General features: G+C 44.4%; 1 protein-coding gene and 1 long non-coding RNA gene across 4 annotated transcripts in view; both read right to left on the bottom strand.

Moving 5' to 3' along the window:
* LOC148686165 (uncharacterized) overlaps positions 1-27,405 on the bottom strand; it is an 85,411-nt gene that overhangs the window by 11,672 nt on the left and 46,334 nt on the right. For all 3 annotated transcript variants that reach the window (XR_015948851.1, XR_015948852.1, XR_015948853.1), the window contains exon 2: positions 11,542-11,645. This is a non-coding gene — a long non-coding RNA (uncharacterized LOC148686165). The remainder of the gene's footprint in view (positions 1-11,541; positions 11,646-27,405) is intronic.
* On the bottom strand, positions 16,359-17,967 carry LOC132591857 (GDNF family receptor alpha-4-like). Its single transcript, XM_060272262.2, has one exon. It carries the CDS (start codon positions 17,713-17,715, stop codon positions 16,702-16,704), a length of 1,014 nt encoding a protein of 337 aa, XP_060128245.2. The 5' UTR covers positions 17,716-17,967; the 3' UTR covers positions 16,359-16,701.

A 27,405-nucleotide genomic window follows, 5' to 3' on the forward strand; every position in this document is an offset into this window, starting at 1 on the left:
GTATAATGTTGAACTAAGCTAGGGCCTGAGAGACTTGGGTTCAAATCCCTTCTCAGCCACGAAACACAATTTATTTCTTCCTAAACTACGTCACATATTGGCTAAAATGTTGCTTTTAAACTATCATGGATATTTATTAATGATTACCAAAGAATTTTAAGGCAAAAAATGTTAAGAGTCAAATTGCTAAGATCAATGGACAACAGCTACTCAAGCCACAGGCCCGGCCCCTGAATGTAAGGGGTTCAAACAGGGCTCAGCAATTCCCCATTCCATGTTTTCTTGACAAAATCATAAAGGGTAAAAAATGGGATTTAATTGTTGTCCTGTTGTGGGGGGGAGGAGAAACAGGGTGTTAACAGGGCCCATGGGAACCCTCTGTGTTCAGGAACGGAGTCCACAATCGGAGTGGGTCATGCCCAAAACGTTTAGACGTTTCCCCAAAATTTGATGCTCAGCATCTTAGCTACAATCTGAGGGAGAACATTTTGCGATCTACCCTGATAAAGCACCCATCTCTGCCTTTCAAGTCGGCGAGCTGGATGGAACTCTTCAGGTACAGCTTGGATTATATTCCATGCCAACCAGGCAGAGTTTCAGACTCCCTTAAAGCTCAAACCAAAGACAGCAGATTATCCTTTCTAGAAGCCCGGAGCAGTCAGTGAGTAGGGGCAGCGGTGGGTACCTGGCTTCCAGACAACAAAGTCACGGCCACTTACAGGGAGGGAGAAGGGATGGGACAAGGCAATGAGGAGGCTGGCACTTTGTTGTGTGGGAATGTTAAAGATAGGAGAGGATATATTAATGAAATATTATCCTTCCTTCACTCACGCTAGTGCATCATGTATCAGAGCAGATTCCCTCAATTCAGCAGGAGGCTAGTTTGCAGATTCATTTGAATCTCTTTAGTTAAACAATCCAGTCTGGCTTGATCAGAATGTATTGTTACTGGTGCCCCCTTTTATCCCTCTTAAAAGAATAAAGACACAAGAGACTTTCCTTAAAAGCAACAAGAAGTTTATTCAGTTCACAGTATGATCCCTGAAGGCAGGCTTTAGCTAGTAGTTACAGAACATAGTGTGAGTTCATCCTTTACGGGATTTGAGCCCATGTGCTGCTGGCTGAGAGCAAGCAGACAGCAAAATACATTAAGAGAACAGCATCAAGAGAACAAAATGGCATCAAGAGAGAAGATGGCTGTGTGACTCGGCTCTTTTATGGAGCCAGCCAGGGTCACGCCCATCTCCCTGGTCACATGCAGGGGGAGGAAGCGCCAAACCAATGGAGCAGGAAGTAATACTGACTGGATTAACATCCTCCTGCCTGTGCCCACTCTAGGGAAACAAGGAATGTTGTATTTGACTGCTCCAATGGATTACACCCCACATGTTGGGGGTATTGATGGGGCTCAATCTGGCACTCCTGCCCAAGCATCCATGCAGCACTAAGCTGCCTGTCGCCTCAACCCCTACCTCCCAGTGAGGGGGTAAAACTTGCACTACTTGGAGGTTAGGTGCCTGGTGACCAGGGCTGGCCCTACGGCAAGGCTGGATGGCGCAGGGCGCCAGGGCACCGGGCCACCAGGGGGGCACCGTGCTGCGCCCGCCAGATAGCCATGCTGGGAAATGGAGATGGGGTGTGTGTGTGCCAGAGGGATCTTCGCACCACGCCGCCAGGGCGCCAGATATGCTGCTGGTGACAGCCCTTCTTACCGACCTCTCCTGCCAGAAGCTACTCCAGAGGGAGGATTTAAGCCAAGGCTTTCCCTTGGCTTAAGGAATGCAGTTTGGAGAGACACCAGGCCTGTTGGAGTATCTTGTCAAAGGAGACCCTTAATGAAGAATGAAGCTGCAGGGATGCCTAAACACTGCCCTCCTCTTTGGTAACCTAACTGCTAACTGTGAACCAAAATATAGTCAGGGGGTCAAGATCTAAACATCGGTGCCAGGAGTTTTTCAAATGGCTGGGTCTGGAACTTTTCACTTGGTGCTGCACAGAGCTGGCAGTACAAATTCAAATGGGGGCTATTAGCTTCAGCGACTCAGGGATGCTTCTGGAGCCATTAAACAAACCAGATCACTCTTTTAATGTCAAGGATATCAAATATACAGAGATGTTTGCACTCTGAGATTATGAGAAGATGGAGCCTTTCCAATGACAGATCTAGGATGAACACCATATTAGCATCTACTATTTACTTATGCAGTCCTTAAAACCATTTTTACTCTACAGATCAAAAGGCCAAAATCTGTCCGCATATATATCTGAGCTGCGTTAGCAGTGAACATGCTTTGAGCTGTCGCAGAATTACACGTTCAGTGCCAAACAATCTTAAGCTCCAACTAGAAATCTGACCGTCTTTTGGATAGAGATATTTAAACTATTTGCCACATTAATAATTTGTGGCAGTGTCCCGCAGACTAAATATGCATGTGTTGCTGAATCATAAGTTCACTGGAAGCCCACAGTCAGAAAACTGGCTGGTTAAATTGAATCAGTATGTGAAAGTCAGCCTTCCTTACCTCTTGGCACTCTTCCCCACTAACAGCACTTATTCCCCCTCCTGTCTTGAGTGGAGCTGTAACCCTATTTTCCTCCTGGATGTCTTGAGACACCTCCCACCTGCTTGTGTAGCCCCTGTCTTCACAGTTTTAGAGCACTGCTCAGTCTGCCCCTTCTGTTTCCTGGTCTTGTGTGAGATATCCTTCCCCCCTCTCCATTAAGATGAACTCATATCAACAACATTAAAATTCATCATTCTGTAATTGATTCCTATCTCTGCCAGCACCACTTGAAATGTCTGCAAACATTATTTGACATTACAGTAATTCGACCCCTCGTAGGGATGGGCTTTTAGAAAGGCGAGAACTCGTTTCAGCCTACTGCATAAAACAGGCATAGGCAAACCTTGGCTCTCCAGGTGTTTTGGAACTACAACTCCCATGATTCCTGACCACTGGTCCTGTTAGCTAGGGATCATGGGAGTTGTAGTTCCAAAACATCTGGAGAGCCAAGGTTGCCTATGCCTGGCATAAAATGAAAGCAAGTTCTGCTACCTTCTTCAACCATAAGGATCTTTGACAAATGTTGGTTTTCTGCTAAACTGATGCTAAACCTTCACCTGTACAAAACACATTTCTGTATTCTAATAGATTCTCTTGGTCCACATTTCTGTATTCTAATAGATTCTCTTGGTCCACATTTCTCAATCATTTTAAGGAGGATGTGATATGGTGTGTGGTAAAAGACTTATCTATCGCCCTCTTTAGAATGCTTCAGAAATATGCAAAAATAAAAATAGCTACATGTATGGTTCTTCTTGCTTCCTGCCCCCCCCCCAAACAAAAAGCATTTATATGAAGTCTCTTGCTCATTCCCAAGAAATCCATCTATGTTTTGTGCCTGATGAATTCCTGCACGAAGTATAGCAGATGTGTCGAACTAGGAGGGTGTGCTCTGACAGGGAGATTTCCCGGGAGCTAGAAGGCATTTTCTCATGAATCGTTGTGTCATGACATTTGACAGCACAGAAATGGCCCTGTGTTCCTTGGCTCCCATCAACAAGGCTTGATGCCATATTTGTTTAAGCTGGTCCTGAACAGTTTTTTCCAGAAGTGTCGTCATCTTTGGAAATCCCCTGCTCTCCAATTTGCTCTTTCGAATCACTTTCCCAATGTCCTGTGCTTAAATTTTAACTCTCTTCTAAAGTGCTCAAAGCACCTGACATGTCCCAGAAAGGTAACTGCGTTAAGTCTGCTGCAAAAATAGAAGTCAAAGATTCTTTGACTTCCTAATGACTAATAACTTTCATAGACTGAAACCCACTTCGTCAGATGCATAATCCTCAATTGTCAGGTAATATACATGTCAAAGTTCTGGAGTGTGGATTGGAAATAGTAGGGCCAAATGATCTACCTGAAATGTAAGAGGCCCAGTGTGACTATGGCATTTATAGGCAAAGCTCCAAGATAAGAACAGAGAATTAATTGGTGATAATATTATTGTACGAAGCTTACTATGCAAATGTAACATCTGCAGTAGGAGATAAAAACCATTAGCTTGATCCATACTTACACTGAAAAGAATCCAATTTGCTGATAAATTCTGATGTAAAGTGACTAAGACCACAAATAGGCATCCCTGATAGCCAGGGGGTGGTCCACCCATGAGGCCAGTTGAAGTGACCACCTCAGGAGGCAGGATCCACAGGAGCAGCAGATCCCGATGTTGATTCCCCACCCCCATTCTCAATGTAGCTCTTCACTCACACCTTCTTCCCCGGTGGGGAGGGAGGCACCATTTTGCGGTTTGCCTCAGGTGTCAAAATATATTGGGCTGGCCCTGCTGATAGCCATTGACAGACCTTTTCTCATCCATGATTTCTCTCTGGTTAGAAGGCCACCATGCCCCTGCTGAAGCTGGTCTGGGTCTGGTCAGTGCCTAGATGAGTGACCAGCGGGGAATCACATGTATGGCATCTTGAGTTCCATGGCAGAAGAAACGTGAGATTAAAAAGGCAGTGCAATTGAATAAAAACAAGGCCATCTACGCCACTGTTCATCACAATTTCATTTGGGAGCAAACGCATAATGTAATTATACATTTGTGAACCCCGCCCTGATTTCTCCTGAACCTATTGCCAACCTATAACCAATTGCCAACCTGTTACCAATCCTAGCCCTTTTTCTGCAACGCTGTGTTGTCATTCCTTTACTTATTACGTTTCCGAGCACAGTTCAAAGTGTTGGTACTGACCTTTAAAGCCCTAAACGGCCTTGGTCCTGTATACCTGAAGGAGCGTCTCCACCCCCATCATTCAGCCAGGACACTGAGATCCAACACCGAGGGCCTTCTGGCAGTTCCCTCATTGCGAGAGGTGAGGTTGCAGGGAACCAGACAGAGGGCCTTCTCGGTAAGTGGCACCCACCCTGTGGAACACCCTCCCAGCAGATGTCAAGACAATAAGCAATTATTTTACTTTTAGAAGACAACTGAAGGCAGCCCTGTTTAGGGAAGTTTTTAATGTTTGATGTTGTACTGTTTTTAATATTCGGTTGGAAGCCGCCCAGAGTGGCAGGGGAAACCCAGCCAGATGGGCAGGGTATAAATAAATAAATAAATTATTATTATCTGCTTGGGTCCATAGACTGCTAGGAGAGATATCAAGTCACTAGATGGAACTCAGTGATACTGCCAAAACCTCACAATGTCCATCGTCTCCAGAATATAGTTTTTAAACAATGAAACCAAACAGTGTTGTTTTAACCAGAGCTATGTTCCATTAAATGTCACTTGCTTCTTTTCAGGAGCTCAGAACTACATTTTAGCCACACAGAAATCTTGCATGGAGACAAGATAAACTAATCTGCACAGATTCAATGATGAATTAAATCTATGTTTCCTTCCAACCTAACCAACAGCTTTGCTCAGTTTCCCCCAATCTGGTGCCCTCCAGATGGTGTTGCGCTCCAACTCCTGTCATTGCTAACCACTGACCATGATGGTTGGGGCTGATGGGAGCTGGAGTCCAAGAACAGCTGGGGTTGAAGAAGGCTACTCTAGCTGTGATTACATTTAGGGGGCTTTTCCATTTCCTAAATTCACAATGCAAGACAAGTTTTAAGCAAAGACTTCTCAAAAAAGTTTAGTCCAGAACCGAAAGTTCCATTAAATTACTTGATTTGTGCCTCTGTGGCCTACCGGTAATGGAGATTTGGAATAAAGAGCCATAGGGAGTTGCCAGCAGTCAACATTGCCCAAATTGCGGTGGACATGGCTGATTATAAACCCCAAAGGTTTAAATAAATATCTCAGGATAATCTATTTGTAGAAGTTAAATAAACTCAAATCCTCTCCAATTCTTAGAACACCCAGTATTGAAAACAATAAGGAAATCGAGGGGGATATGTTAGCATGTCTTTCGTATCAAAGGCTTATGATGTTCCAGAGATTTGCTTATACCACGCATTATAGACTGTGGCTTTATAAGGAATGGATAGTAATGGGGCATCTGGGAAACTAAAGTCAATTTCCATTCCCACCACTGATCTGCTGGATTGACATCATATCATCAGGTCACCTCTGCAGACGGCAAGTTATTTGTATCAGTTTGCTATTTCTCATTGTACATTTAGGAGGATTTGCATGCTTAGACATAACCTTCCTTTGTCTGTATTTGAAAAGGCAGTTGGCACATGAAAAGAGAGTTGGCACAAACCAGTAGCTGTATTAAGGGTGAAATACCTGGCATTTTCAGTGTCAAACTGCAGCACAGTCATTTTGACCAGCTACAAGTAGAGATATTAAACCCCCTGTAGGCTGATTAGCAGGTAATATCTACCAGGTTTATGCATAGGGATTTGGATTCTAGCTTAGATCAGTGTGCACATAGCAAGGTCTTCTTGTGCATTGCTCCCCTAAAATCTCCTGCACGGTGACTGTACAACACATTCTGCAGTGACCGGCACTTCCAAGTAGTTTACAAGAGCTGCCCCACGTGAAGTAAAATCGCAGTATTCTAGCTGCCTCAAAGTGAAAACAAGAATGGCAGTCACCAAGGGTCCATCAGACAGAAAGGTCTGTGGCTTTTTCATCAGGTGGAGTTGGTGGCTGTTCTAGTCACATGGGGCTATATTCAACTAACTCAAGAGATATTGGCCATTAATTTAAATGGGTCTTCTCTGAGTAAAGGTTGGCACTACGATTCTATGAAGACAACCCAGATTGTGGCCACAAATAACCACTCCACTTTTTCAGAGAGTTTCTTTGGTGTGGTTCAAACTGGCCATGAACAGGTGGAAGCCATATCACACAAATAACTTGCTATGAAAAATGGTGCCTATGTTCTGTGTGGCTTCTGACCTTGGTCATAAGTAGTGAGCTTTGATCAGTGTGGGAATGAAGCATCCTCTAGCTGCCTATCTTCTGAGACATCTGATTCTCTTGTCATTACTGGAGACAGCATGTAGGACTGGATGGATCACTGTATTTACCATAACTCTACAGAGCATTTCACATCATCTTCTTCTCCCTTTTTTAAGTATACTTTTTTTTTCAGTGGAGAAGGCACATAATGAAGGACCTCAGGTGATGATCATACGGTCCGGACCAGTTCATATGGGCCTTTGTGTGAATAAGGTTTGAGGTTCTATCCTTGGCATGTCCAGTTACAAGAATTTCAATGAGCTGCAGAAGATCCCATGTTTGTGACCTTGAAGAACCGCTGATGGACTGGGTAAGCAATGATGACTCAGTAAAAGGCAGCTTCAGCACTAACACATTGTCAGCCTAATCCACAACCCACTTTTAGTGGAAGCACATGGATGGATTTCCATTGATTTTTGCTCCTCTCTAAAGATAATCATATTGGCACCAAGTACTATGTAAAAGTAAACACATATCAAGGTAATTTGCATGTTACACTTATTCACTTATGTGATTGTAGCTTTATAGTAAGATGAGTTCTACCTATACTGGGGTATAGTGTGCATTAAAAAATCCCAATATTAGTGAAAAAATGCATACTAAATATTATGCATATATTTATGAAAATAGCATGCAAAATATATTAGGGGAGAGTGTTTTACAAAGATGTGTAATCTGGGGCTGCACCCACCTGTCCCACATTGCATATCTTACAGCAGGGGTCCCCAGACCTACCGGGCTTTGGGCCGGAGGACAGGGGAGTGCGCGCGCAGTGGGCCGGAGGGCAGGGGAGTGCGTGCCCGTGCGCATGCGCACACACACTTGCTGGCGCGCTGGCGCGCTTCCAGGTCGGAAAAAATCGCCGAAAATCGCTTGTGCGCATGCGTATGGGCCTCCCCCCGACCCGGAAGTGCTCCGGAAATGACCTCTTCTGGGTCGGGAGAGGCCCATACGCATGCGCACAAATGATTTTCGGTGATTTTTCCCGATTTGGAAGCTCGCCGCCGCGCTGCACGCCGTAAGAGCGGGCGGCGGCAGCGGGCAGCGGGGGTCATCGCGGGCCGGATTGGGAGGCCAATTGGGCCGCATCTGGCACGTGGGCCGTAGTCTGGGGACCCCTGTCTTACAGTATATGGCATCAGGTGTGGGGCTAGGTAAGGACACGACTGATTATGCAGCTGTTCCCTGCCAACAGCAGAACTGGACTCCCAACCCATTCTCTGATGGGCAAGGAGTTTGATTCTGCTTGGTTGCCATCTCCTCCCACCTCCATGGGCCAACTTAGACATGTGGATGGGACAACCCTCCTGTCAATCACCTGGTGATATGTTGTTGGTGATACCCTTTCCCCCTTCCTTCCTCCTGAGGCTACCTGAGTAGGACTATAACTCTCCTCTAGAAAGCACTCCTGTAAGAGAGACTGGGAATACAACACAACTTTTTGTTGCAGACGTTGCTTGTAGGGAAGCATTGATTTTAAAAATCCCTAGTGCCGGAGCAAAGCTTGTGAACAAGTTCCAAGGGGATGAGGTTTACAAGCTGAGGACAGGGAATTCACTTAGCACAATGATCTCTGGGTAAATCTTAAGGAAGGAAGTTCAGAGACAGGAAGGGCGGGTGTGGAAAGGAAAATGCTACTCTGCGTTGGGCCTTGAATCTTAACCCATGGATGGATAAGACGGGATCTAGAAATTAATGTGCGATGTGGAGAAGTCAATTATCTATCGAACAACCTTCAAGTCTGACAGCTGGTTCAGAGCTGATAAGGAGGAGACTGGTCATAAAGTTCCCATGGAATGTTCTCATCCCTCGTTGGCACGTGTATGAGTTAAGAAAGCATGAATCAGAATCTAATTCTGCCAAACAGTGATTGGATCCCTCAGAGGCACTGGCCTATGAGTTACCCTAACAACATACTCTGTTGAGCTATGTGAACTATAGAGGGTGTTTGTTTTTCTCCCCTCTTGTCATCCTGTAGCCTGATTTTTTCCCACACTGCTTCCTTGTCCTTTTATTTTCAAAACATGTAGCTGAAAATGCAATGTATTCATTGGGTTATGCCACCAGCTTTTAAAGGGGAGAGGGGAAATCCAACTTTCATCTTGAATGTAGCTAAAATCAAGAAGTCTGGCGATGCTCGGAATCTCTTGGCCAGCCAAAACCTTGTGGCATGTCTGGAACTCTGGGAATTGGCCAATGGGAACATCTAAAAGGGGTCATCATGCAGACTGGTGTAGGATAGATTAATCACGGATGGCGAAGAATCTTCCCAGACTTTACTAGAGACATCTCATTCTTATGTCCAAGTTCACTTTTGTGCAGGAGGGGGGCGAAAAGCTCTTCTGCAGTTATTTCCCTGCTGCTTCTTTACACACATTTCCAGAACAAGGGAAGACATGCGGATAAAATCCCCCAAGTTATGAGCAACAGTTGCTAATTCATGACACAGGCATCAGTAGTGGCTCATGCGATGGGATGGCTCTATGTGTCCACCCCATCACGTGATCCACTACTGATGTCTGCGTAAGTAAAAGTGTTGCAGCAGCTTACCTGGATGCGGCAGGGTGATGGTAAGGATTAGCTCTGTTGGTGTGTCTGCGCAGCCCCACCCTCTCTGCCACCCTGCTGTATGCCCATTTGGGAAAGCGGCAGCAACACCAGTGTCAAGAGAGCAGCTATCAGACTCCAACTGACAGGTGTACACTCAGCCAACTGGCTCCCCCAATAATAGAATTATAGAACCATACGATTGTACAGTTGGAAGGGACCATGAGGGTCATCTAGCTCAACTCCCTGCAATGCAGGAATATCAGCTAAAGCATCCATGGCAGATGATCACCCAACCATTTGAAGGAGGGTCCATAATCTCCTGAGGGAGTCCATTCCACTGTCTAACAGCTCTTACTGTCAGAAGCTTCTTCCCGATGTTTAGTTGGAGTCTCCTTTCTTGTGACTTGAATTCATTGGTACAGGTCCTACCCTCCAGAGCAGCAGAAAACATATTCCATGTGACAGCCCTTTAGATATTTGAAGATAGCTATCATATCGCCTCAATGTTTCCTCCTTTCCAATGTTTAGTAAAAAAAGAAGACTCTTGGGTTATTCTTAAATTATAAGGCAAAGGTTTATTGTGGTGGCAGTAATATGTGTAGAAAGAGGATTTGTGAACAACAAGGATGTTGTATGGGTGCAACTCCTCCTCTACAAGCAAAGACTCTCCCACCCAGAGTTAGGAGCAGAGGACAAGATTGGACTTCATCTGCCACAATGTTGTTCCCAACTACAGGGTTTTACTTTTCCCCAAAGGAATGAAGGCATCCAATCACTTAAAAGGAATAACTTAGGGGCACACTCAAGAATGTGCTACTTCTGTTGCCACTGCATTCTGAAGTGGGACAGGCCAGATAAAGATTTTTCTGTCCCAGATTATCGGGATGTAACAGAAGGAAAGGGAGAAACTTCCTAGTCATCATCCACCGATAAATGTAAAGGTAAAGAACCCCTGGACAATTGAGTCCAGTCAAAGGCAACTATGGGGTTGAGGTGCTCATCTTGCTTTCAGGCCAAGGGAGCTGGTGTTCGTCCACAGACAGCTTTCTGGGTCATGTGGCCAGCATGTCTAAACTGCTTCTGGTGCAAGGGAACACCGTGATGGAAGCCAGAGCTCACAGAAATGCCATTTACCTTCCCGCCACAGTGATACCTATTTATCTCCTTGCACTGGCATGCTTTCAAACTGCTAGGTTGGCAGGAGCTGGGACAGAGCAACAGGAGCTCACCCCATTGTGCGGATTCGTACTGCCAACCTTCCAACCAGCAAGCCCAAGAGCCTCAGTGGTTTAGACCACAGTGCCACTCATGTCCCTGATATTTTTACGTAGTGGTGAAATTCAGTCCAAATTAAGCAGTTTTAATCCCAATTATTTTGGTGGTAGAATGGGATTTACAGCAAAAATCAGATTTACAGCACTTGTTGGATCACATTTTTTGAAGTTTAGGTTAAACTTATACAGAATCTCAAACCCTATTTTGAAAGCCTTGAGTAGCCCTTATCTGAGTACCACAGAGGGTGGGTAAGGAAGGGAGTGTTCTGTGGGATCCTAAATCTGAACTAGTTCTTACGGATGGTGTGTCAAAGTTTTTTGTTCCTGCATAATACTCTTATCATGCAATGTAGAGGCATCCAGATACCACAGAACATATTAGCTGTGCTTCTGACAGTCCGGTTCCAATGATAACAAAATCATATGGCTTGTTTTATGGGTGGCCTGAGTTTAGAAAACTCAACTCCCAAGAAGAGAACATTTGAAAGGGAATTCCTTTCCACCATCGTACTAGTTCTTTAAAATCCTTCACCTTCACCCTTAATGTTTCAATCTGCTCTCAGTTGGTGGCATCATATAAGAGAGCCTGAAGCATTGTGGCAAAATTAATTTGGTTCACTTTAACTTCATCCAAAAAACAAAAAACATGAACTGCATGAAAAAAATAGAAATAATTTCGTTTGCTCTTTCCAAAGCCAAAGAAGCTAGACGAGTTCTCCAACATCTGTTTACATTTCCAATATATTCAGCAACATGAGGCACAAAATGATATTTAGGGAACAAATTCACTCACCTCAGAAGTTGGATTCTGCGTTTTGATGCCATGTCGCATATCACTATCCTTACTGAAGTGCTTCCAAGTCAAAGTTGGAAGATACTGAGTGATTTCAATGGGGCCTGGAGGATCAAACCATGAGAAAAGAGTACGACAAAATGTTGTGGCAGATTTTCATAAGAACTTAGGAAGATGCCTTCTACTGTTAGGACATTGGTCCACCTAGCTCAATATTGTCTATACTCAGTAGTGACCAATGGTGCTAGACAGGTGTGGGGATGCTGTGCTCTCCTGACTTCCCAGTCCTGAACATCTCTGTTGCTTACTGAGAGGGAGAGGGGATGGGGCAAGGCCATGATGAGCTATGTGGTAGCAACCGGCAGCATTGGGAAGGCGAGGAGAACAATACAGACCCACGTTCAGGCAAGGAACATTCGAAGTCTTACCTGACGATGGAACCTGGGATTTTCTGTATACAAAGCAAATGTTCTACCACTGAGCTATGGCCCTTTATCTACATTTTTCCTTGCCTGATTCATTTTATCACAGCAATCCATCATTTCTTCCATATAAAAGGAAACTGAGCTTTCCTTCCACATATCTAATAAAATATATTAAATTTGAGCAAAAGCAGAATATTCTGTATCTTACAGATCCAATGTTTAAAAGAATGATTTTTATTGAGAATCAATATTCTTGCTGTAGACAGCAAATGAAAACTTAACCCTCTTTTGGCTCAAGAAGCAACTCACTTCAAGAAATAAACTACCAGTATTTATTTTCAGTACAGAAATCATCTCACTGATCCAGATAACTCAGCAGGCTTTAACTGGTCCTGGATAATTTAAATTTAAATTTCATCTGATTTTTGAATTTTGCTTGTTCCCTGTTGGGAATGACTGCAACTCTTAGTTGGGCAATACCTCCAGGGCCGGTGCATCCATTAAGGCGAACTAGGCAGTTGCTTAGGGTGCCAAAACAGAGGGGGCGCGGCCAGCCTGCCCCCTGCCAGCTGCCGCTCACCCGCCCGCCATGCCCAGAAGCGAGCAAGAGCGTGACATCGCGCCACCGGGGCTGCAGGCAGGCAGGCAGTACAGAGCCTGCTGTGGCACCCGAAAGCTCTGGGCTGCAACAGGTGCTTGCGGAGGCTGGGAGCACAACACCCCACCACCCGCACCACCCCACCCGGGGCTGGGGAAGGGACCTGGCAGGCAGGGCCGCCTTTGCACCTCTCTGCCTCTGGGGCTGCCTACCTCCCGTGCTGGCCACCCCTTGGGGCGACGGCTGGAGAGCAAGCGGGGGGGTGAGGGGCGCAGCACTGGAGAGGCGTGGGACTCTGCGCACCCTTCCAGCGCTCTGGACTGGTTGTAGACCATCGCGCCTGCCCGCCCCCGCCTGCCCCGGCCCTGCAGCCTCGGGACTCCCCACGCTGGACGGGAGGCGAGGTGGGCGGCTTGCGGCCCGCCCAGGAGCGGCAGAAGCGGCAGCGGCGCCGACGTGCCTGGTCGCCCGTGGAGGGGGCAGGTCGAGGAGGGTTGGGGAGGGGGCGTGCGCCAATCGAGGCGGGGGTGGCAGCAGCAGAGCCGTGGGGCTTGGTGGCTGGTTGCGCCCCACCGGCCATCTGGCGGTGTGCAGGGAGGGGGGAGGCCGCCGGTGCCCTGTGTTTGAAATATGATTGGCCGGGGGGCGCCAGGAGGTGATCTCGCCTAGGGCGCAAAAAAACCGTGCACCGGCCCTGAATACCTCCTCCCTTTCAGTTTTTTTATTTGCATTTGTAACAGAAAATAACTAAAGAACCAACCAAAAGAGATTGAAACTAAAAAGACCCCATTAACTCTGTTTGAAATGTATACATTAATTTAAGCAGTCGAAATAGGTTTCTAAAAGAAATGAATGGTTATATCTAATGGTTAATACCTAGGACCAATCAAAAAGTCACAAAAAGTGGCACGCTTTCAAGTTCTTCATGATGCTTCATCAGGCAAGATGTTACATAAATCAGGTTGCCATGACACTCCTTCAGGCAGGTGTCATCATCATGAGGTCACAATGGCCAGTGTCTCATTTTCAGGCAAGCAGCATCAGTAGGGAAGACACAGAGTTCACTTCATTTGCCGGCTGGCAAATTCAACCTCCTCCCTCTCCACAGCTGCAGCGTATGTAGTGTACACAGAGTCACCCAGAGGTAGGTGGGCATAATCTCTCTTGTCTCACTGTGGAGGGCAGCCACAGCAGTGTGTGGGAAGAGTGACCACCAGCCCCTCTCTCACTGAAAGGGGCAACACCATATGGGCAGAGGAAAGGAGGAGACTTGGCAGTTGAACTCCCCGAGAGTTACGGTAGAGGGTAGTGACCACTGTCAGAGCAAGTTGCTTTGTTGGAGCTCTCCGTGGTGCTGCCTTGAGGGTGTCTTTTCAAGGTTAGGTTGGAGAAGTTGATAGGTCTGTCCTGGCTTTTCTAGGTCACTATGGCTGCAGACTTCTGAGAACTTCTGGGAACTGTAGGAGCGGAGATTGCTCTTGTGCTCAACTCCTGCTTGCAGGCTACCCATGAGCTGGTTGGCCACTGTGAAAATAGGATGGTGTACTAGATTGGCCATTAGCCTGATCCAGCAGGCTCTTCTCCTATGGTTGAATGTACATCTGGTGCATACTACTGTATAGTTATGTTTCTCTCTCATTATCTCCCTTCTCCTACTGGTCTCTCATGCTCTGAAAGGAAGAATGGATCAGGCTCTTAAGCTCAACTTCACACAAGTTATCACATTCTATTGCATGTAATGGCATGCGTGCGTGTGTGTGTGTGTGTGTGTGTGTGTGTGTGTGTGTGTATATATATATATATATATATATATATATATATATATATATATTCAATGGGCTTGGACTGAAGTCCATGGGCATTGTGATTTTAAATTGCAGCTATTTGTGCACTTCTTCTTCGATTTATGCCTGCTTCTTGGGAGAAAAGCAATGACAAACCTAGACAGCATCTTAAAAAGCGGAGACATCACCTTGCTAACAAAGGTCCGTATAGTTAAAGCTATGGTTTTCCCAGTAGTGATGTATGAAAGTGAGAGCTGGACCATAAAGTTTAGGGAAGCTTTTAATGTTTGATTTCCGTATTTTAATGTTTTGTTGGAAGCCACCCAGAGTGGCTGGGGGAACCCGGCCAGATGGGCGGGGTATAAATAGTAAATAATAATAATAATAATAATAATAATAATAATAATAATAATAATAAAGAAGGCTGATCACCAAAGAATTGATGCTTTTGAATTATGGTGCTGGAGGAGACTCTTGAGAGTCCCTTGGACTGCAAGAAGATCAAACCTATCCATTCTGAAGGAAATCAGCCCTGAGTGCTCACTAGAACGACAGATCGTGAAGCTGAGGCTCCAATACTTTGGCCACCTCATGAGGAGAGAAGACTCTTTGGAAAACACCCTGATGTTGGGAAAGATTGAGGGCACAAGGAGAAGAGGACGACAGAAGATGAGATGGTTAGACAGTGTTCTCGAAGCTACCAACATGAGTTTGACCAAACTGTGGGAGGCAGTGGAAGACAGGAGTGCCTGGCGTGCTCTGGTCCATGGGGTCACGAAGAGTCGGACATGACTAAACGACTAAACAACAACAACTAGTGATGATGTTTAGGTAGAAAGGGGCAAATTTTTATCATATTGGTTAAAAACACACACACACACACACACAAAAAGATGCATAGGTCGACTAACTTCATCAGTCTGCCTGAACCCAAAGAGGAAGACTCATTCTGACATCATAAGCGTGGGCCATATTCCATCTTGAACGTGCGGGCAAATTTCACTCCTCATCAAGAAATGTTGGCAAAGGTCTCAGTCTGGGTTTAGGAGGATCAGTGCCAAGCAGTGTTTGCTGTTTGATACTGGATTAAGCATTTCAGAGCTGAGTCGGGGAAACCGAACGAGGCTCCACAACCCAAACCACAGCACTGATATTTTGATTAGAATAAAACTTTCAAAGCACAGCATCATCACCCACTCATTATTTTGTATATTTTCTCTTTCACGCTTTTTTCTTCTTTTTAAAAACAAAACAAGAAACCCTTACCCATTCCCACTGTCTTCCCCACATACTTTCAGAGGCAAATATCACCAGTCGGCAATTATAAGATTTTTTTTTGCCCTGCATACAAGGATTTTGTTAGTGTGATGTTTTTCATTTGGTATGTCTTTGTCTGTTACTTTCCTCGTGGGCTGTTCTGCTGAATAAAGGCAGACATTACTCAGAATGAGAATGGAGACTGTCTCTGCTACTCTTCACTGAGGCTTTATTTAAAATGCATGCTTTGCCAGTGAAGTTTGCATGGGCCTTTTATTCCTGCATCAGCTCTAGCCCTTCAGATGTATATTTGTTACACGGCAGTAATGTTTGTTTTTTTATATAAAAAAATCTATTGGTTTGCCACAGGCATTAACATTGCATTTTCAATCAACTATGAAACAGAAGGAAGGCATCCAAGATATATAATGCATAATAAATCTGCTTTTTGCTTGAACTGATCTGGTTGTTCTACAGATTTAAAAGCAAAATTATAACAATTATAGAAGGTTTCTTCTTCTTCTAAATGTCAACTAATTAAGTTAGATATTGAAATAACATAAAAACTTATGTTATGATCCAAAGAACAAGCACTTCTCATTAAATCTTGTTTTAGAGGAATAGTTCTCTCTTCTCCCATGGACCCTTGTCTTGATTAGTTAGTTAGTGATGTGTTTTCTTACATTTAGAGTCCAACCTTCCTCCCACAAGATAGTTCAGAGGGACTAACAATGTAAAATAACAACAACAACAACAACAACAACTATTTATTATTTATGCCCCACCCATCTGGGCAGCTTCCAGCAAAATATTAAAATACAATAATTCATCAAATATTAAAAGCTTCTCTAAAAAGGGTTGCCTTCAGATATCTTCTAAAAGTCTGGTAGCTGTTTTTCCCTTTGACATCTGCTGGGAGGGTGTTCCACAGGGCGGGCGCCACTACCGAGAAGGCCCTCTGCCTGGGTTCCCTGTAAGTTCACTTCTCGCAGCGAGGGAACCGCCAGAAGGCCCTTGGCACTGGACCTCAGTGTCCGGGCAGAATGATGGGGGTGGAGACGCTCCTTCAATAAAGTATAACCAATCAAACCCGCATTCAAATTGCAGCTGTTAATACCTTCAGTACAGTACCAACCATCCCCATGTAAGCCTCCAGGCATGCAGCATGGTTATGTGGAGAGCAGCCATCTGAAGATGTGCCTGAAGGCTTGCATTGCTCTTGGAAGTCTGCCAGCCGGGATTTGCAGATACAGTCCTTCAGACAGGAGTCCAACAGGACGAGGCAGTTTGGCTTGCTGCTGCTGCTCCTCTGGAAAGAGCACTCCGGGACAATGGTATTCCAGCGCCGCTCACCACAGACCTCGTCTTGACAAGGGCAGAAGAGGAGGCTCTTGGTGAAATCTGCGCTGATCCTCTCAAAGAAGTGTCTCAGGTGTTGGTGGCATCTGCGCCGATCACAGGTGGTCTCTGTGCTGCAGGTCTGGGCATAGAGTGGGCGCAGACGCATGCACTTGTGGTTCAAGTGGCAAACATTTGTGGCATGAAGGCAGGGATTTGTCCTATCCATAGCTGAAATCCTAGTTGACAGTTTGTTGTAATTGGTCTTGGAAGAGTCTTCATTGTCTGTATCTTCATAGGGTGACACCTCCAAATGAAAGCCATCAAAAGTGAAATGAACAGTCCAGTAGATGCGCAGGCACAGCTGTTCCAGCTTTCGTGTGCGCCGGTGACACTTGCATTCCTGAAAATAACTGCTTCTTACAAATGTTTCTGCTGCCAAGCATCTGTTCCTGGCTTCTTGGTCAAGGAGGAAGCCGCTCTTGGAAAAAGACTGGGAACAGTTTTGCAAGGTCTGATAAGTGGCACTGCAGGCAGGCTCAGCCAAGCAAAGGGTCTCTGCTGTTATACAGGTGTGCGGCTGATCAAGAGAGAGAACAAGGAGGCCTCCGGTTCGGGAGAGCAGCAGCCCCAGCAGCAAAGGGAGGCCCATGGCGGAGGGAAGCACAGCAGGGGCAGCACGGCCGGTCACTCCACTCCGAGCCGGTCTTGCGAGGGAAGGGCTCACATGCTCCGCTAGTTCAGCGGGGACTGGGCAGCCTCGCGTGGCCATCTGCTGCCAGCCTGCCCTCGTCGTCCCACCTTCGCGGGGACTCTGTGCTGGTCAAGAACCGTAACAATCAATCAATCAATCAACCTTCAGTACCGAGTGTCATACCAAACAATTTTCTAAAGAACTGGACAAATAAAAATGTTTTAATGTTGCATTGCAGCTGAACAAAACCATGCTAGGGAACTTCCTGAGACTGCATGGAAGGGAACATGGGAAGAACTTGACATCATGCTAAGGCAATTGTTCCATCTGGACAAGGGTTTCAGCTTGCTGGGTGGAATCACCTCCTCTTCCCTCACTCCATACCCTGTTTTGGGTGTTCTCCTGATTGCCCTGAGTCTATTTCACAAGCACAGGGTGCATGGCTGGAGGAGGAGGAAGCGGGAGCCCCATTGCACAAGCAGAAGTCCTTGCAACGGGCTTCTACTAATGGGAATCCCACCCTGTGGTTTTATTCTCGTGTATACTCAGTGGAAACTGGTCTTTTTGGGGATTCGTGAGGCACAAGGCAAGGATGCCCACAGAAGGTGGAGCCAGAGCCAATGACAGGTTAAGTCAAGGAATTCTGGTTTGGCCCCATCCTCTACCCTGCTCACTTCTACAAAGGCAGGACTGAGAGTAAGGAGAAGGAGGCTGCCTCCCCGCTTGACTGGCTGTAAGAAGGCAGCCAGGTGGAGCTGACATAGACCAGAGTAAGCTTGATGGGGCATATGCCCATATGGGCCAATCTCCACTGTGTTTCCTGTTACATTTCAAGCAACAGTGGGAGCTCCCAGTGTCAACCCACCTGCCAATGTTCCCCATCCACTTCAATAGAAGGAGAAGATCTGTATCCCCAAAAGGAATCATATAGGAGGGAGCTGTGTCTGCCACTGAACTAGATTGCATGAAGAAGCTAACTTATTCAGGGTTTTAGTGTTTGCGTCAGCCTGCATAGGGATATCCGGATCGTATTTACAGTGGTACCTCGCAAGACGAATGCCCTGCAAGACGAATTTTTCGCAAGATGAATTCGTTTTGCAAAAAATTCATCTTGTGAATCGCGGTTTCCCATAGGAATGCATTGAAATTTAATTAATGTGTTCCTATGGGCAAAAAAAGAAAATTCAATGCATTCCTATGAGAAACCGCAATTTGCAAGATGAATTTTTCGCAAAACGAATTGACTCGCGGAATGAATTAAATTCATCTTGCGAGGCACCACTGTATTTTAAGGATGTAAAAACGAGTACTTTAAATTGTAAAACAGAAAATTTAATACAAAATTAGATGGATGATAGATAGATAATAGCACCCATTTGAATAGTTTCATTTAAGCTAAGCATAATCATGCATTCACAAAACCTTTTGTCTCCCTGGATACATCAGATCAAAATACTATAATGAAAACTCTAAAGTAGCTATTGTATATCAAGAGCCATCATTTCTTGAGGGTTTTCTTAATGATCAAAGCAGGCTATCACATGATCATTGTAGTCATCACATGAGAAACATTCGCAAAGTTTGTGCCCAAGCAATCTGTGGCTCTGTTGCACAAACATTTGTGTGGTACTTCTTGTGTCTGCCGCCAAGTGCAACTCATGCTGTGTCCCAGAGGTGCCTCCATTTCCATGGCAATCGCTATTAATAGTGTGCCTTTCAATTTGTTAAGCATGAGGGATCTATAAAAGGGAAAGCTATTAATACAGCAGGGAATTTTCCCACAGTAAAAAGAAATCAAAGTTGAGCTTCATTCGTAAGACTGCTGTAAATGAAGGACTTGTTTCCGCCTTACCTCTATTGAGCTCTTTTATATAAGGCTGTGGTTTGTATATTTGCTGCGGGGAATTAGAGTACACCGCTACGTCATAGGATCGCAATGCCCTTTACCCTACAACAACAGCCCACTTACATCTTGGCATGCCTTAATAAACACCTTGGGCTGGAATGGAGCAGGTTATCATCCTTCTCAAGGTGTAGAATGATTGAGTCACATTTATTTACACATATAGCTTCGTGAATGGGATTGTTGCATTTCGGGAGGGGCCAGCCTGCCTCAGCTTTGCCAATACTTAGCAAGCATATCAAATGTAGCAATTTGCATCTTTGCAATCAATTGCATGTGTCTCTTCGTGCAAGGTCATCATGGAGGCCGAATTTTTCCTCTAGTATTGACCCTCTATTGAATTCAACAGGACTTACTCCCAAATGCAAATATGAAAAGCTGACCAGAAACTGTTTCTGTATGCTACTACAGCAGCTAGAACTTTATCAGCCCAAACGTGGAAACAGCAAGAATTAACGACAGTAGAGGAATGGCAGACGAAGATGATGGACTATGCAGAACTAGCAAAACTGACGAGAAATCCAAAGCCAGAGTGACCAAGTGTTCCAGGGAGAATGGAGTAAATTTATTGAATATATAGATAATCATTAGGGACCCAGGTGTCACTGTGGGTTAAACCACAGAGTCTAGGGCTTGCTGATCAGAAGGTCGGCGGTTCAAATCCCTGCAGTGGGGTGAGCTCCCATGGCTCGGTTCCAGCTCCTGCCCACCTAACAGTTCGAAAGCATGTCAAAGTGCAAGTAGATAAATAGGGACCGCTCCTGTGGGAAGATAAACGGCGTTTCCGTGCGCTGCTCTGGTTCGCCAGAAGCAGCTTTGTCATGCTGGCCACATGACCCGGAAGCTGTCTGCAGACAAACGCTGGCTCCCTCAACCTATAGAGCGAGATGAGCGTCGCAACCCCAGAGTCGGACACGACTGGACCTGATGGTCAGGGGCCCCTTTACCTTTACCTTCAGATAATCATTGTAAACATATAAAGACACTAGTTGGACTGCGGTAAGGTTCGCAACGTTTAAAAGAAGAAACTTTCTGCTTGTGTTAAGTTTTAAATCATTTAAGTTAAATGATTTAAAGTTAAAAGAAGAAACTTTCTGCTTGTGTTAAGTTTTAAATCATTTAAGTTAAATGATTTAAGTTAGACGGTATAAATGTGTGGTTCTAAGATGTGTTTTTATAAAAAAACCAGGTGACGGAATGGAGGGAAGTCAAAAGCTCGGGAGAGCTAAACATTTGTGAAAGGTGATACGATGTTATAATATTGTCAATTTTTTAAATAATAATAATAATAATAAATATTATCTAAAAAAGGACTTACTCCCAAGTAAATGGGGTTAGGATTTCTGCCCAAATACTGATGGGGGAGAAATTCATTTCAGTTCACATTTAAAGGCAAACCTACCAGAACATACTTCCTGAACCGATATGCTAAGCAAAATGCAGCCAGCATTCGAAATCTGCATTTCTTTGAATTTTGCAATGCAGTTCTCTGGCCAGGTAATGTGAGTGAAAATGCATATATTAGGATAGAGTGTGTTTAATTTCCAAGCAAAGGGTCTGCTGGTTTCTCTTTAAGGTTTCCAGACTCAAAAGAGAGCAGGGCAATTAAAGGCACAGACGTCCTGTCCTCTATTGAGTCTGGCAACCCTATTTATGGGTTCTGCTCCCTTTGATGGGTTTCTCCATTCTGAGTGGAAGCGTACTAAGGACTGGGGAAGCGCTTTCACAGAGAACTCCATCAGCAACTTCCTAGAAAAGGTGTGGGAATTAAAAACAGGCGTGGACCCACTTCCCTATCGGAATAGCAAAACTAAACTGTTTGCCTACAAAATCAGTAAACTGATAAGGCAGCTTCACTCCAAGCAGGTGAACTCAATTATGGAGAGTATATAAAGGTGTCATGTGATTATTAACCTGCTTGTAAAAATAATAAGAAATCAGTAGGAGCTAGTATAAATTTGCATATTCAAATAGGAGGAGCTACACTTATTTTCTTGTTTAAGAGTGTTTTGATGAAGACAAGCTTTTATTTAGCTCACAACACAAACTGATATTTTATGACCTTCAGGTATGTCCACTTCATATTTAGTACTACGGTACTGTTGCTGCTGTTTGCAGCCATACATTCAGTGGCCACTGCAACACACACACACACACAAACATGGCAATAGTGGAACATACGTTTTGTGTGCAAAATGTCCCAGATTCAATTCCTGGCATCTCCAGATAGAGCTGGGAAATGCTTCTGCCGGAAACACTGGCATGCCACTACCAGTCAGTGTAGTCAATACCCTTGCATATCATTGCTTGTGTTTTTGCTGACAGCTGTTTTGATTTCACTGGTCCCTGTTGCTGTGCATGAACTGGAGATGCCAGAGACCGAGGCTGGAAACTTCAGCACACAAAGCATGTGAGCTATGGATCCTGCCTACTGGACTATGGATATGTAGTCCCCATCGATCTCAGATGAGGAGCCAGGGCTTCAGTGTTAGGTCTCAGTTCTAAAAGTTCTCATTCAGTGATGGTTGCTGTAATGGGTGGGAAATCATCCACGCATTTTCACAAGGAACAAGTGCTGGAGTTGGGTGGCTGCAGTGGAGCAGCTGCAGCATAGATCCATTTGGGGGAGGAGGGCAAGAGGGAAGAAAAACAAGGATGGGAACATCTCCTCTGCCCCATTCCCTTGGGGGCACCACCATTCAGAGTATAATATTTCAAACATGTGAAAAAATGTGAGAAGATTTCAAAGATTAACAACTATTTTAAAAAATTGCCCACCAGGTTTGGAATACAATTAAAAATCTGCCTTGAATTCCCGTGGTTTAAATTAGGAAACTATTGTATTCTTTCTTGCAGTTTTTGTGTCAGGTTCCATTTTACTAGATTTGGAGGTAGTAAATAAATGTCATAGTGGTTTTCAGAATAACAAATGCTTCATGAGAACACAATTATTATTATGATCCAAGAAGATATATTGCTTTATTCCATGGAAACTAATCTTGATGCTTTTGATTATTGTTCTCAACCTGATTTTAAATTAAGTATGAAATGCCATTTTTCCCACCGAGCTTGGAACAATGACAGGATTTGCTTGTATCACTGCACAGCACAAGTGTCTGCACAACAGTGCCAAGAGATTTACCATATTTAAATCAAAATTATAATCATGTTGACTTAGTTAAGTTTACTGTGCTTGAGAGCATAAGTGCCAAACAGAGAAAGAAAGCACACAGAGTGTCAAAGTTGTGCGGCTTGACATAATTGTCCCCAAACCCCAAAGATGGAACCCATGACATTATTGTATAAGAAGTAAGTAATTTGGTGAGCCCCTATTTCACAAAAACTACACACATTTGAAGGAGTCCTCTCTTTTGGTGTTTTTCAAGGGATTACTGGAAAGGGTCACAAAGAGTGTTTGTTTTATGGCCTCTAGTTCTCTAGGACTGGCCATCTGAATTGTATTGGAAACACTGTCTTGGCTCCAAATAGTTTGAGCCCCACCTTGGCTTTAAGCCCAGGCATAGGAGTTCCTACAAATGATCCCAGCTGCTTCACCATCACACATCCAAGGAAGTGTTACAGGAGGCCTGCCCAGTCACACCCCAACCCTATTAGCTTTGGCTGGTGATCTAGGAATTTCTCTGAAGCAAGGATGGAGACCTGTGGTCCTCCAGGTTACGTTGGGCTCCAACCTCCACCAGCCCCAGTCACCATGGCCAATGGTCACGAACGTTGTGAGTAATAGCCCAGTAATATATGGAGAACTACAGGTTACTCAACCCTGCCATAAGGGGTTCTGCTCTACAGATGGTCCTCTTCACCCTCCAAATGTCATCTTGTATTACTCACTAATAATAATAATAATAATAATAATAATAATAATAATAATAATAATTTATTTGTATCCTGCCCTCCCCGGCCGAGGCCGGGCTCGGAGCAGCTAACATCGTTAAAAACAACACAATATGAATAAAAACAGACATCAATTAATTAAAATACATCTTAAAATTAATTCAGACAAGTTAAAATCTGTGCAGGTGGCAATTATCAGGTTGGAATTGAGAGTGGTTAATACTTGTCAGTAACCCTACAACCTGTCCTTCTCTTAACCCTTAATGTTGCCGCCAGTTGTAATCTGCTTGACTGTGTACTGAGACAACAAATACCAGTGAAGGGTCACTACTACAAGTACAACGTACGACATAGATCAGTCAATATTTTCACACTCAGAACTCTTAACCAAAGCATGCATTTCTTAATTTTTAAATCATATGTTTGCATGGTGGCAGTGCTATTGGCGCCACCCATATTAGATTAAGTTGCAACCTCATAGTGCATCCATATTCACCTATTGAAGACCAATGGTAGAGGTGAAAGAGCCCTCATCCATATGGTGTATGCAGGTTGGGGAGTGTGGGAGAACCTACATGGCCCTATACTGAAATCAGGGGAAGATTTCTGTGTTGCACTCAGTCAGATTGAGCTGGAGAGGCAGAGTTCCATCTTAAATTCATGCACCAGAGCCACTCTCCCATTGGTCCAGATGCATGAAGAAGGCACACCTGCCTCTTGATGACCATTGTGCAGGAACTCTCTCCTAGTGGCCATGCCCAAGGCACACAGCGTAATAACTGAGGAACGAACATTACAGCTGATCTTGTACAGAATGGAATTAGTGTGAATGTGCTTGAGGGGAGGGAGAGTTGGAGTCAGCACACTGGAGGGATTTTAAAGTTAATTTGCTCAAAGGAAGGACTAAAAGGGTGATGTGCATAGGATGTTGAACACTTCTTCGAACCTTGTAATGAAGATCCAATGTTTCTTTAAATCTTGACACTAAAGCTGGCCACTCTGTGTCACACAAATGTTAAGTTTTTAAAAGAAACGGAAAAAACCAGCACAACAGCTGCTAATAATCAATGAGAATTAGCTGCCTGGCGTTTAATTTGTTGCCATTGCAGGAATTTCTCAGCCAATTAATGATCGGAGGGAGAGGAAGCCACAAGTATTAAAGTCTATCAAATTCAATGGCAAAATTTCTCACTGAATTGAATCTAATTATACAAATTGTTTTGGCATGTTTTCGATAAATACATTTGTATGCCATGTGCCGGTGGTGTTATTTTCCAGAATGAACAATGATTTATATAATGCAGGGATAAGATTCCTTAGGCAGTGACTCATTATTGCACTCTAAACAGTTTCCAGTGGGAACCTTTTTCCCAAATGGGAAATAGACCATTCCTTACATGGTCCTGCTTTGGCACCCTCTTTTTTTAAAGTTACTTTTATTTTAGATCACAATATTTTCTTATTGCCTTTTAAAATCACACAGTTATTTAGCTTTTGTTTTTTCCTAGCTTTTGTTTACACATAACCTAGACAAAGGGGTTATACACACAAAAATGAGCTGGTGTGTGTGTGTGTGTGTGTGTGTGTGTGTGTTATCTAAGTTGCAAAAATAAACCTTGTACAAAACCTTGCATGTTAATAGTGTCTTTGTTGCAGAATATGCAAATGACACGTGTTGCTTCCACTTCTAATAAGGCCATGTGATCTATTGAAATATACTTTGTGAGATACAAGCACAAGTGTAGGTAGGACCCAGCAAGGAGAAACAAATGGGTTGCAACTATTTAAGATCACGAAGTGCCCTTCTTTCCTTGCTTAAAGGTCAGGTAAGATTGGGCCATAAAACACTAAAGCAGCCTTTGTCAGCCTGATGCCCTCCAAATGTTTTGAATGACGATTCCCAGATACAGACTAAAATATCTGGAGGACACTATGGTAGTGAAGGCTGCACTAAACCATGGTTTAGTGTTATGTCCAAAATGAGCTCTTAGGGAGGTTACACCTGTTCAAGCACACTTAGAGTTGGGATAGCAGAAACTATGTGATTTGTGCTCTGCTTTGATCCATCCCTGGGTGCAATGAATGTCCAGAGCCCATCCCTTTTTGCCAGATTGTGGCCAGCACGGCAAGAGAAGAACTTCCCTTTCCCACTCACTTTCCCCTAATTTGGTGTACACACACAGTTTGCTCTTGCTGAATGACACAGGGATTCACCATATTTGCAGCCTAACTCATGGACAATGGCCGCCTTCCCCAACCTGAGCACCCACTAATCTTGTTGAACAGCTCCCAACACCCCTGACATTTACGGTATTTATTTATTGAATTTCAATACTGCCCTATACCCAGAGGTCTCAGGGTGGTTCACAGAAAAGATCAAAATACATAAAATAAAAACAAAAACTGTTTTTAGGCTTTAAAGGTCAAAAACAGCACTTTGAATTGGGCCCAGAAACAAATTGATAGCCAGTGCAGTCGGACAAGGATCGGTGTAATATGCTCAAACCGTCTTGCTCCGGTGAGCAACCTGGCTGCTGAATTCTGCCACTAGCTGAAGTTTTCAAACTGTCTTCAGAGGCAGCCTTATGTATAACGTATTGCAGTAATCTAACCTTGAAATTGCCAGAGCATAGACAACAGTAGTTAGGCTATCCCTGTCCAGATAGGGGCGTAGGCATGCTGGTTGGGGTTGATGGAAGTTGGAATCCAATGGCATCTGGAGGACAACCAGGTTGGGGAAGGTTGCTCTGTAGAGTTTTACCAGGCCATTGTTACCAATCTGTACCTGGGGGATAAGTGAGAAACGTTTTGCATTTACTGGGGACCACGGAACAATGGAAGGCAATGAATGTGCGAACTTGAAAAGAAAACAGGAACCAGAGGAGCTATAACAACAAAGGTTTCCAGGGTCTCTTTGGATCAGTAATCCCCTTCTTCATAATGTTCCAGTCTTCGATGCATAAGGCTCCCTGAGCTTCAGCAACATTCTTGTATCTGCAATAAGAGGAGCCGCACGTATAGGATATAAGAAGCTGCCATATACCAGTCAGACCATTAGCCTATCTTGCTCAGAATTGACTACACTGATTGGCAGTGACTCTGCAGGGTTTCAGGCTGAGGTGTCTCCGTGCCATACCTGGAGATGCTAGGGATTGAACCTGGGAGGTTGTTTATGCAGAACAGATGATCTGCCACTATGCTATGACGAGCAATCGGAAGTTCTTTCAGTCAACAGTAGTCACTACTATGCCTCTGTCTTAAATGTAAAGAGCAATTCCAAGATCTTCCCAGGAGCACCTTCTTTGGGGAGACCAATTGGCCCCTAACAATCACATATCAAAAGCTTTCCCCACGATTGATGAATAAGTTTTCCCTTGCTGAATTGTGCCCTGACACACACAGGAGCCCTGTAGGGCTGGGGGTTGGGAGGGAGCAGTATCCCTACAGGATTGCTAACTTCATAGTTTAATTACAACTGGCTCACTAGTCCTGATTTGTTTTATTTATATATAAATGAAGCCCATTCTTTAAGATTTTCCATCTGCTCCCATTAAAAGAAAAGCACTGCAGGCAAAGTGATGGTGGTTTCCTTCCCACATTTTATACCTATTAATTATATTTGGCTTTGGTTTGAAAACAAGATGTAAAGTTGATACTAATCAGGTGAACTTGCCTTTATAATTATGGTCTATTGGTTAAATGCAAGTGTGGGTAATCCTGCTCAAACTTCTGATGTGGCTTTGTTAGCAGCCTTTTTTTATTCTTCTAAATGGGCAAGTTGATCGAGCAGACGGATCTCTGTGCCTTAGTGAGCAAACAAAAGTCCAAGCTCCCCTCTTCATTCCTAACCCAAGAAATGACTCCAACCCTATTCACTGGAATGGAAGTGAACTGTTGTGTTTTTAAGCACCCATACACCTACCTAGAGGGACGCGGGTGGTGCTGTGGGTAAAACCACAGAGCCTAGGGCTTGCTGATCAGAAGGTCGGTGCTTCGAATCCCTGCGACAGGGT

This window comes from Zootoca vivipara, chromosome 3, assembly GCF_965207765.1.
Source record: "Zootoca vivipara chromosome 3, rZooViv2.hap1.1, whole genome shotgun sequence".
Classification (NCBI taxonomy): Eukaryota; Metazoa; Chordata; class Lepidosauria; order Squamata; family Lacertidae; genus Zootoca; species Zootoca vivipara.

Coding starts and splice junctions, on each gene's coding strand:
- LOC132591857 (XM_060272262.2), bottom strand. CDS start 17,715: ATGGCCACGCGAGGCTGCCCAGTCCCCGCTGAACTAGCGGAGCATGTG.